This window comes from Nothoprocta perdicaria, unplaced genomic scaffold (genome assembly GCF_003342845.1).
Source record: "Nothoprocta perdicaria isolate Ctin4 unplaced genomic scaffold, notPer1 scaffold_17, whole genome shotgun sequence".
Classification (NCBI taxonomy): domain Eukaryota; kingdom Metazoa; phylum Chordata; class Aves; order Tinamiformes; family Tinamidae; genus Nothoprocta; species Nothoprocta perdicaria.
The window spans coordinates 173727-185857 of record NW_020454871.1 but is presented as its reverse complement, the minus strand read 5'-3'; the positions used below and the strand labels follow the sequence as shown (position 1 = coordinate 185857).

The 12131-nt window shown below is 51.4% G+C and overlaps 1 protein-coding gene across 1 annotated transcript in view; it reads left to right on the top strand.

Annotated features, from left to right (window-relative positions):
• The window catches only part of GABRA3 (gamma-aminobutyric acid type A receptor alpha3 subunit), a 54350-nt gene that overhangs the window by 25283 nt on the left and 16936 nt on the right, over positions 1–12131 (top strand). Inside the window, exons 4-5 of the mRNA XM_026035918.1 lie at positions 2839–3059; positions 10817–10899. Coding sequence (XP_025891703.1) covers positions 2839–3059; positions 10817–10899 — 304 coding nt within the window. The remainder of the gene's footprint in view (positions 1–2838; positions 3060–10816; positions 10900–12131) is intronic.

Genomic DNA, 12131 nt, shown 5'->3' with positions numbered 1-12131 from the left:
GCTGGGGCAGGCGGCAGCCATGTCGCGAGGCCTTCGACAGCCCCTCGCAGCCTGGCGGGGTTCCCTTCCCCTGCTCGCTTGGCCTTGAGCATCTCTCCACCCGCCCCATGGACAGTTGGAAGGGAATTAGATGCGTTTCATGCCGGTCTCATCACCCCCTCACACAATCCCATGTTGACTTGGGAAGACCGCTCCTTCCAGGGTTAAAAGTTAACCCGCCGCCACTGTAGCCAAGAGCATTAATCTCATCTGAGCTCTCTCTCCTCCTCACTCTCTTTCATACCCCACATAATATATTCAGCAATTGCAGCCCATGGGGAGTATCTGATAATTACTTCCAAGGTGGAGYGTATTTGATTAAGGGAGTGTGTATAATGAACTGTGAAGAAGAAATATGAGGTATTGAAAAGAGGGAGGTATTCTCTGCAATGTGGTTTGACAAAATGAATTTAAAATTAGGAAGACAGTTAAGGAATAATAAATTATTTCCCCTCCTCGCGTGCTTTAGTTCCGTGTATTTTACAAATGCATAGCAAATGTGTTTTAGCATGCAGACCTGGTGTTAAATGCAGACAGAAATGTGAGGGAGAAACCTCCTCTCCTTGGGAAGCGTGGGGAGAGCCCGCTCGCCTCTTGCGGTTCCTTTTATCCGAGCAAGTGGGAAAAGTCCCTCCTTCCACACTCGCRTCTGCCTGATGATCTTGCTCCCATTCCTCCCACAGCCATTACTCATTGCCATGGAAAGCCCTTCCCTGGCAACTTGATGCAGAGAGAGGCTGTAATGAGGGTGATGGTGGAGAAGAGGCAGGTAGAGCTGCTGTGGAGGATGGAGGATGGAAGAGAGCGGCTGGTTACTACCCATGCAGGAGACCTTTTCCCCAAGGTGCTCCAAGGGACTTCTGATCTCACTTTCCATTTGTTTTGTGAAGTCAAGTGTGATCAGGCATATGCCCAGATCCTGAGCAGTGAGCTCTAGTTTTGCCTTAGTTCCCAGGAAATAGGGGGGGGGGGGGGGAAAGGGGGAAAGAAAAGGGGAAAACATTTTTTTTTACTGCTTTGGAAGACAGACTCAGAAGGAGGGCCGAGTCATGATGGGTTTGGTTATTTCCATCCATGGAGGGAAGAACATGGCCTAGAGCTAAGCATCTTTCTTGGAAGCTGGACTTGGAATTGAAAGCTATCTGGAAAGAAGGCTAGAGAAGAGAGGTCATATCTCAGCGTGATATCTCTTTCCTTCAGGAATGATTCCTTAACATAAAAGAAAAAAAACAGGACCTAGGAAGATGTTATAATAGAGTTTTTATTTGTTTTGTTGATTTTTTTTCTTTTAATAAGAATAGAAGGTTCTGAGTAAGATAGCTCTTCTGATAAGGGCTTCTCCTAACAGGGCCTCCTGTGCCTACGCAGGCYGCTTTTTGTTCTGATTTCTTTAGTGAGCTGAAGTCCCCAAGGGGATGATGATCTTCCACAAGGGAGCAGAGTATCTTGCACAGGGCAGAGCCTTTGGTGAGGCAGTAGGATCTTTGCTTTGCTTTCCYCAAGCTAGAATCCCGAAGCCTGGTGTTTGGCCAGGAGCGCCTGCCTGTGTGGCCAGGGAGCAGGGATGAATTTCTTTCCTTAGATGCTTTCATTTAGCTACCATCTGCTGCAAAATCTTGCAGAAATTTCTGTGACCTATAGGAGACTGATGTGCTGCAGCTCTTAAACGCTGCTGAGAAGAGCTGCAGGAAAGAAATCATTCACAGAGATAAGTTTAGTTAGGCCTGCAGCCTCTGGGAACCCATAAATAACAACTACAAATCCAGAGCGGCACTGCAAGAGGAAGCAGAAGGAATTTCCCAAAGCCCCCATCTCTCTCTGCCGGCCTTGTGAGCTAATGGGCCTTGCTTCGTTAGCAAGCAGAGGTGTGTGTGGCTCGGGCCAGCAGCCCCGCGCTGCCTTCCTGCCCGGACAGTGGTGACGTTGGTGCCAACCGGCTCGAGTGATGGCATCCCTGGGTGGGCGCAGACTGGCTGGGACAGTGGGAATGGGTGCTCCCGTGCACCACACAGATGGGTTTAGCTTGGCCTTGGGGTGGCTCTGGTGCCTTTGGCACCGCTCCCCTTCGGATAGAGGTGCCTGGGACAGGAGAGGAGTAGCAGCTCAGTGGGACATGGTCAACCAACCATGTTCAGGTCATGGTCATGGTCAACCAACCGCTTCAGGTGTCTGTGGTTTTTGGGTTGGGTTGGCCTGTTTTTTTCTTTGTTTGTTTTGATTTGATTTTTTCCTTTCTACTTGGATAGTAAAAATCAAATTTGTCAACAGCACTGGGAGATGGCCCTGGATGCAGGATTGCAAAGAGGTGACATCTAATCAGCCCAAATGGAGTTTGGACTCGTGAATAGGCTTTTATACTTACGATATCTTAGGAAAAAAAASAAGTCACAGGATCTTGTAATAATGAATTTATCAAGTTTATGAAGGCCTTGATTCAGGGCTTTGTTTGAAAGGCCCTAGTGCAGAGATGGCTGAAACAGGCACATAAATAAAACAGTGTCGTGAAACTTAATGTTTTAGGTATAAGGGTGCCTGCAGTCGGTGAGAAACACTGAGGTGCAAATTTTGGYGTTGTGTTAAAGTCATTATAAAAAAGACAGCATTAGTCCTTCGACCTGCCCAATTTTCTCTGCTGTTGTTAATCCTGAGTTCTCGTTGCATCCTGCTTCATTGTCAGCCTGAGGGTGCTGAATACATATACCCAGTGACTGAAGCCATTTATCATTTCTTCAACCACCTTGCTTGCAATGAAGAGCTTGGTGAAACAAGAGATTTTTTTCCTCTTTTCTCTCCTCTAAGGAATACACCATTGATGTCTTTTTCCGACAATCCTGGAGAGATGAGAGGCTCAAGTTTGAYGGGCCCATGAAGATACTTCCCCTGAACAACCTGCTGGCCAGCAAGATCTGGACTCCTGATACCTTCTTCCACAACGGCAAGAAGTCTGTAGCCCATAACATGACAACGCCCAACAAGCTGCTGCGCCTGGTGGACAACGGCACCCTCTTGTACACCATGAGGTAAGCTCATGTRGTGGACCTTCTGCGCCACGTCTTGGAGGCTCCTGCACACGGGCACTCGTCAGATGCTCCTACGTGCTTGCAAGATGTCCACCCATGCAGCTAATATTTGTCACTCGTGGTCTGCAAGGTAAGCAGACCTATAAAAGAAACACCAGGCTATTTATAGACTCAAGAGAAAGATACTGGGGTGTTTATAGAGAGCTGTAAATCTTTTGTTTTCCAAAATTATTTGCGGTGCATCCATCTCCGAGCAGATCCTCACTAATAATACACTTCATTGAGGCCTCGACGGGCTGAGATGCTGCACGTTCACCTGCTTTTAAGGACCAGACAGAATTTCCTGCCTTTGTAGTGGAGCTGGCTGCGAATCTGCAGCTTGTCAGCAAGTTTTACAAGCTACCATTGATAAACAACCCTGCATTTGTGCAGCAGTTCTGTGATGTGAGCTAATCCTGCCAGCACCCCGGGGGCCTAGATCTCCAAGCACCAGTGATCTCACGTTACAGATGAGGGCACTGAGGCATGCGGGGTGAATGAAGAGGGAAGCCCATCCTAGCTGCAGGCCTCAGGACTGCTCCTGGCTGTCTGGCCTGCACTGAAAAACTGGGSCTAAAAGTCCCCACTGCATCTGTATCATTGTCCAGAGTAAAATCTTATAGGAGCTATTAGTATGAGATGGTAAAAAAGGACTTTGTTTTAGGCGTTTTATGTCTTTTCACTCGTTCTTTATTCAACAAGCAGCCGTAAGCTTCAGCAAAGGTTGYGTGGCTGGGAAAGGGTTGGATTTGCTCTTGCGCCTAGGGCTGGAAGGTGTTGGGATGGCAGCATTGCACGGTCTCTGCTGGATTTGCCCGGGGCTGGTAGGACCATGCGCTTCCCAGGCTGTGCAGGTTCAGTCTGGACGGATGCAGTTTGGCTCCTCATACGTTTCCCACTYGTTTCCCTTGTCCTGGGCAGTACCTTTGAGGGATCAGCTCTGCTGATGCGCAGTTAGAGGCACATTTCTTTCTGTTTGACCTGCTGTGAAAGTCAACTTCTCTTAGTCAAGGCTTGCATTTATAGATGAAGTTGCTCTAGTRAAACAGCAACTCTGACACAGGCATCCAGCAAAATTGCACCTGTGTGACAATATTTATAGCTCCTAGAGGGAGCCTCTTTATCACTGACCTGAGCTTTTCAAGGAGCTACAAGCCAGCTGTAGCTGAGCATCCAAGGATTTCTTGTTGCCACAGCAAAACCTTCATGTGGATCGGTGTGGCGTYTCAGTGCAAACTTCTGATGACCCACCCCAGCCATGGCACTTGGATGGCGAGATGACCTTTGGGATTGCAGCATAAAAATGGTATTTCTCTATTCCACCCCCTCCAGCTGCTTAGTAGTGGACAAGGCTACTGTGCCATCAGCTACTTCCTTGCTACTCGGCATGCCTTAGACAGTCAGGGAAAGAGCACAGCTTTATTATGGAGCCCTGCCTCCGCAGCCGTGTTTTTGGAGCTCCTACAAGATCTGAGTAGTTTACAAAAGCCCAAGCAGGGCCTCRACACTCTGGTGTCAGAGCTGCGTGCAACAAACTGGGAATTGCTTGTGGGTTTACTTAAGGTACAGACAAAAACTCAGCCCCTGCAGCCATCTCTGGATGAAATCTCTAGCTGAAATTGTGTGAAGCAAATACATAATCTGKTTCTTCCTGGCCTTGAAACACATGAAGACAACAGAAGCTTGATGCTGTACCAGTGGGATTCAGCTTTGTGAATCCAGGCTTTAAAGAGCTCTTCTGCTCTTCACAGCGACTGTCAGAGTGGCATGTTGAGGCTTTGAGCTTATTGTCACAGTGGCTCCCAGACAATATGTGCTCAAGTTATGTGCTCGGAGGGATGCTTCCTCCAACCGCAGGGCTGGTGCGTTCAACCGCATGCCTCCAGAGCCCGTGCTGCTAAAGCCAAGGCGAAGGCCTTAGCAGCAGCGTGGCAGGCCTTGGCAGGGCTAGGCTGGAGGCGGGACAGCAGAGGAGCTTGGCACGAGGTGCCCGGGCTTTGCCCAGCAGAGCAGCGTCGCGCGGGCAGCCCCGCAGTGCGTGGCAGCCGCAGCAGCGAGTCCTGTGCATGGCGCAGCCCGCTCTGCATTGGTGATTCCCAGGTTCCCCTCTGAAATCCCAGCGCCCTGGAGGCTCTGTGCAGGCTCTGTGTTAGCTTCGCTGCCTGGTGTCCTCTCCTCCGGTCCCACGGGGATAGCTGGAGGCTGCAGCGTGCAAAACCCATCCACAAGGTGGAGGGGGCTGTAAACTCGGGGTGCAGCCGTAACCCAACCCCTGCAAGAACCGTGGCCTGGCTGCCCCTCAGCAGCTCCCTGGTARCGTGGACGGGCAGCTGGTTTGCTTGGAGCCGGCATTGGCGTTGGGCCTGCGTTTTTTCTGCCATCGATCTTCCAGAGTGGGTCAAGAGGGAGCAGTGAGACCTGCTTTCTAGGCTGGGTTTTGTGCAGTCAAACTCTTGGAAAGAAGACATTTCAAGATGCAGACGTCTCTATAGATCACCTTATTTCTGCCATCATGGGCAAAGTCTTCTGGCGCTGGGGAAGGATGTAATGAGAATTTAGGGCTGTCAGATCCAGTGCAGGGATCCTAGAAGCAATTTGGCTTCAGATTCAAAGCTGAGCAGTTAAACCTAGCCTAGATGTGCACACAGCCTAAACCGCACACACTACCYGTTTGGCCTGACTGTGGTTATTAATGACCCTCCTAGAGGAGAAATCAGGACAATATCCCTGGCATAAACCAAGTCAGCTCTGCTGCGCAGGGCGCTGTCATGTCTTTGTACCTCGTATACGCCGGGGGATTATTGCATTTGCGTCCCAGAAATTGGACTGAGGCTCTAGCTCATCCTGCAGCACGACGCAGGTAACGACAGGGGCTCTAATGACACATCAAAGGCTTTGCTAAGCTCCTGGTAACCATGAGAACCAGGCTGGAGAGGCCCGTGGGGCCGGGCCCTGCGAGGGGGATGCTCAGCCTCTCGCCACTGCGCCCAGCGCCTCGAGGGACTTCCTGGGACTGCAGAGGGAAAAGCAGCGCTTCCTTCCTGGATGCTCCGCTTTCCGTGTGGTGGTGCCAGCAAACAGACCAGCTTTCGCAGTCTGATTTCCAGGCACTTCTGGATTAGTTCTTGCTGGTGCCTGGGAGACGTGAGCCGAAGGGCAGGACAGCTGGATTATGCAGTTGCTGGCAGCATGGCCACTTTCCACCTGCTGTTTAGGCTTCCAAATGGCATTTCGGGGCTCAGAAGTCGGGACTTGAGCAGCACAGCAGAGCARTGAAGTGAACCTCTGAGGCTACCTGGCCGAAAGCTCCCTTGTAAAGGGTCAGCGCTACAGAGCATCTCTACAACAGGCTCTTTTACCCATATGCTGCAGAGGCTGTGGGAATGGCCTGGGAAGCGAGGCACATTCCTCTTGCTCTGAGATTTAACTCTGGGTTAGGCAAAGCCTGTGATGCTGAGGACTCGTTAGCCAGGCCGGGGCTGGAGATGGAGCAGAACGGGGAGCATCTGTGAGGTCCCAAGCAGCAACTGCTGCCAYGGCCCTTGTAAATCCCTGCTAATTAGTGCCCTGAAAGCTGGGAGTGTGCAGGGAGAGGGGCAGGAGGAGGAGCAGGACACAGCCCTGGAGCTATGGGAAAGGCATCCCAGCGAGGGTGGGGGGACATGAATGGAACCGGGSCAAGGGGGGCACCCGAGAGAGGGGACGACTCTGGGCCTCCCCCTTGGGCAAGAGGACTCGGCCTCTTCACGAGTTAGCTCTCAATGTGCTGACTTCTGCCTGGCCAAAACTGCTGAACACACTCATCTGCCGGCGTGATTTGGCTGCTCCTTTCTTATTTAATTTCAGCAGGCTTAAAAGCTGCTGCAGTTGTGGGTGGCAGAAGGTGGCAGATTAGGCTGCCTTTTCAGTGGTTTGTTGGTGGGTTTATTATGGTTCTGGCTGGCTGGCCCACCTAACACAACACACCTTGGTTTAAAAAATGTGCCTGCTCCTTTCCCACGCAGCTGCAGCATCCCTGTTGAGCTGTCCCCTTCCCGTCACAGCTTCTTGGCCCAGAGCACGCAGGAGGGCACAGCCTGGGCTAGCTGGTGCCCAGGTGATCTCTGCTGCTGTCCAGGTGAGGGCAGAGCGAGGCCAAGGGCTCCGTGGCCTCTCTGGCAGCACCAAACCACACCCTGGCACTGGAGCTGCAGCCTGGTGTGCTCGAGTTCAGCGTCTGCAGCCTTCTCCGGGGGCTGTTGCTCACAGCCAGACTTTGCAACCAGAGCAGCGGGTGAAAAAGCCCCTTCCTTTTGGGGAGATCTCATAATGTGTCAAGAAGAGTGCTGATCTGGAGGAGATGTCCTTTGGAGAGGTGGACTGGATGGGCACCCAGCTAAGATCCTTCTGACACAATGAGGCGGCCAGTGAAGCAAAAGAGAGGAAAGAGAAGGTTAAAGGAAAAGGTTTGTATGGTCTCCTGGGGGAGGAAGGGAGAACGCTGATTTATTCTTGTGCAAAAACAACATTATCTTTATGACCAATGACAGTGACAAATATTGTAAGCAAAAAAATCCATTGCACTTGGAAAGGAAACAGAGAGAATTGAGCGGTGAGATCATGAGGACGTGCTCAAAGTGCTTCCAAACGGTGAAGGTCCCCAGGTTCTCGCTGACAGAAGGAAGCATCACGCAAGGAACAGAACAGAAGGAGCAAAGCAGCCTGCTCTGCTGTTTGCTGCCAGGTTTTCACACCTGCTTCTTGAAGTCCCAGTCTTCATCCAGAGTACAAAAGAGAGGCATCAAATGGAAGGAGCAGTTGGCTGGTGATGACATTTGAGTCCCCGGGAGGAGATAATTTCAGCAGCGTGATTTTAGGCTTGTGGAAAGCACTGGCAGTCTTTCCATTGCCTTCGGTGGGTTTTGGGTGGCGTCCTGAAGCGCTCACCTCTGCTCCTCTGTCATGCAAAGCAGGTACAGTCAGTCCAGATGGCACAAATCAGAGGGAGCAATCAGTTTCAGAGCAAGTTACTTTGCACCTGGTGGTGRGTCTCTTGGGGCAGGGATTCGGTGTCAGCTCTTGGTCTGCAGAACAGTTCCCATGGGGCTGGGTGGTTGCTGGCCATGCRTGGGCTTGGAAAGGGTTTGTCAGGCTCAGAGAAGGGAAGACCCTTGGTCTCTAGAGCACTTGGTAGCCTGGGCGCAGTCTTGAATCATGGAAATGGGAGCCACTGGGTGCTCAAGGAGGAGAGCAGGAGGGAGCTGCTCTGAAGGCACCTGGATCTTGCATTCCTCTGTCAGCATCTATGGGTCTCCCTCAGACATGGAGTCTGCCTGTGTACACCCATTAAACCTCTTCTGATTGCCCTGGCCAGGGTATGAGGAACCGCTTCAGCCATGGATGGGCTGCTTGAGAGCCCTTGGGACCCAAGAATGGGTGTCACTCAAGAGCCAGCCCCTTGGCTTCAGTCTAGCTAGTGCCTGGGGAGGCTGTAGGACCATGTCCTGCTGCTGCGGAATAGTTAGGGGCCGTTCAGCAGAACGGAGCCTGTCCTGCTGCAGAGTTGTTGTTTTCTCTAGCTCCCTCCTATGTGGAGTGGCTGCTGATGCACCGTGGTGCCCCTTCTCCATGGCATGGGTGTCCCCAGGGGAGACAGGGCAGTGGTGCCTGGCTCTGAGAGAGCAGAAATGGACATTTACCTCAGCTGCATTAAGAGACAGGGAAGTAGCACTGAAGCACAGTAGGGAAAGCTTCAGGAGGCTCCTGGGCAACTACTTTCCTTTGCCAGGCTTTACAAGACCAGCTCTTGCGTTGCCCCACAGCATCCTCTGCCCTGCAGCACCGCGTCCCCGTGGCCATGGCAAGGGGGTGGCACACGGCAGCGCTCCAGCACGGCAAAAAGCAGCGTCCCTGGGGCACCGTCTGCACGGCAACCCCCTGCTGTTGCTGCTCCTGGTCGTGCAGGAGGGTTTGGCCCCGCTGAAGCTACAGCAGCGTCCAGCCCTGCTTCTCTGCTCCTTGGAGTCCTGTCCCTTGCAGGGATGTCAGTCTCGTAGGTCCTTCAAAAGAAGCAGGGGTGTCTTCAAGTCTAACGGATCTCACAAGCTGAGAGAGATGAGAAGGGCTGGAGGAGGCTGCCCTGCCACGTGGTGTGTCCCGTGTGGCGTGGTGGGCTGGGACCCACCAGAAGGCAGCCGAGGGGAGGGCAGACACTGTCAAGCTCTTTCCAGGAGCCTTTCATAGCCCTGCAGGACAATAACGATTCCCGGGGGAGCTAAAGCTTCCGTGACCTTCAGGTTGGATGCTGGTGAGTACCCCGCTCTGAAAGGGCCCTCCTGCCTGTCACAGCCCCACGTGCCACCTGCAGCAACCAACCATCGCTGCTGCGTGCCAGGGCCGCGGGCACCCCCGGCACCCGCGCCGCTGATTCCCAAAGAGACTTCCAGAGTCATTCGGGAAGGGCTCCGTTTTGTCCAGCMAAGCTCTCTGATGCACACCTTAAAACCAGATCTCTTTCCCCAAATCATTCAAGGTTTGTCCACGTGAAAGAAACCCAGACTCCTTTTTTTTTTTTTTTTCCCTGCTTAAGCAAAACCAGAAGCCTTTAACTCTTTATTTTTTGCAGGGTTTGTTTTGTATTTACCTGAGCCTGAGTTTTCCTCCGGGAAGGACGATTTACCTGAAACTTTCCAGCTTGCTGCAAGGCTATTTTCCGGCTAAAGGAAAATGTCTCAATAGAAGCTGTCCCCTGTTGCTCCTGACCTGGCTTTTCCACAGGCCACCTTCAGCCTTCGKTCTGTGTGCTTGCCCTTTGCATCTCTCTGTGGCTCCTGCCACATTTTGTTTGTTACTTTGCCAAGCCATCAGAAGTGGTTTCCATTACTGACCAAACAGATCCTTCAGAGGAGATCACATTTGACACGTCCTGCTCCCCTTCCAGAGATGCAGCTTTTGTGGTACTCCAAGAAAGGGCATGAGTTTAGACCTAGTTTTTATTAGAGCCTTTTGCTACAGATCTTTTTATGGCTGCCTTGTGCTGTGTATTTGGCTCTTGTCATAGTGGGGCCTCCCTCAAGCTTCATGACAAGCTATCCCACAGAGACCTGGGGGATGCACAAGCTGTCCTACTCCCTGTCAGGTAGCACCAGATAGCACCTCAGATGTCCCAGGATAGCAGCAGGTAGCACCAGGGGATGGATATTTGTGTGCATCCCCTGCAACACCATGGGCGAAAGGAAAGAGGCACTTCAGCCTCTGTTTTGCTCCAGGGGTCAACTTTGCTCCTCAAGCCCAGGAGCACTGTGGTTTCCTAACTAAATAATCTATCAGCACTCAGCTCCTTCCAGCAATCTGGAAGGGAAAGTCCATGTTCTGGGTCCTTTACCTTTTCTTCCCAGCGTGGTCTGTGGGCTGCYGCCTGGCACGGGTTGCAGCCGGTGTTAATGAGCCCGTTGTGCACAGTGCATAAGCAAACACAAGTCCTGGGCTTTGGCAGATCTTCCGATTGCRCTGAGTGAGTAAAGATGAACTCTGTCGATAGGGCTGAGTTTATAAAATGGGAAAGGTGGCCACGTCTGCGTGCCTGCTGCTCTCTGCCCAGCTGATGGCCCACGCTTGGTGAGCACGTTGAAGCTCTTGTTGCCTCTGATGGATGCCCAGCGAAGATGCCACGGCAGAAGGGCCAGGTGGGAGCCTCCACGGCCACGTGTTTCTGATCATGCCTGTTCTTTGTGTTGCAGGCTAACGATCCATGCAGAGTGCCCCATGCACCTGGAGGACTTCCCAATGGACGTGCATGCTTGCCCGCTGAAATTTGGGAGCTGTAAGTAGACTGAGAGGCTTCTGCGAGGAGGTGTGTACGGAGCTGGGGAGCAGCCCTTTGTGGGTCTAGCGTCTTCCCGTGTTTTGTTAACAATGTTACTAATGATGGCATTACTGCTAATGATGACACCACCAAAGTATTTCACACGTGCAATTCCTGGCATCATCAGGAACGGCCAGAGAGCATACCCGTGGATTGTTCAGGCTCACAGGCAGGGTTACACACCTGTGTTTCTTCTGTACGTGTCCTAGAAAAGTAAGTGGGAAGAGGAGCTTCCCATGGCCCTCCCTGCCTTTGGTAGGTAATGCTGCCTCTTCAGCACTGGTTCAGCAGGATCTGCACTGGTGGAGGACTCAGAGATGCTCTTCACTCATCACTAGATGCTTATGGCAAGCTGCAGGCAGCTTCCAGCTGTCCAGACTTACTGCTGCTTGTCTGYCTGGGCTTCCCAGGTTCCCTCCTCTGCCCTTTGTGCAAACCACGTTTCTCTCAGTTTTGGTCCAAAGGGAGTGAGAACCAAATTCCAAACTACTGAAGTTCACCATCATGTSGAAATCATTTCCCAGTTCATCTCTACATGTCCTACAAACAAATGCCACCCTCAACCTATCCCTGCATTAGACAAMAGTTGCCAAATTCCAGCTAAAAAGCTGAATGTGCCCCTACCAGTGGTCTCCCTTCTGGACTCTGGAAAAGCAGACGAGACACAGCCTTTCTAAACTGATCTTTCCTATCCTGTGACCATGTGGGATTTGTAGTTAACTAAGGAGAAAGCAGAGAAGTTTGATTGGCACCAAAAGAGATCGTGTTTATCATGTGCATCTGCTGTCTGCCTCATGACACAAGGCATCCATGAAGTTGGATTGTTCCAAACTACTAAAAGGAAGTAATTTCTTATGCAGCATCTAATTAAATGTGGAACTTATTGCCATAAGACATCACCCAGGCCAGTAAATTAGCAAGCCTCAGAGAAGGATGAATTATTAATGTTAATTGACCTTGTGAGAAGGGATGTTAAACCTCATACCTCAGGCATAAACTCTGGGATTATTCAAAGACTTTCACGTAGGCAGATTACTGCACATCTACTTGCTCTAATGTTTCTTGGTGAGGAAAAGAGATTAATGTGTGTATTTCTGCTGGAACATCCCTTGGGGTTTTTCTGGGTATTTTTACTGATTCACCCTCTGAATGATGGAAGTTGCGACAAAAGCAGATCAAAGACCTGCCCT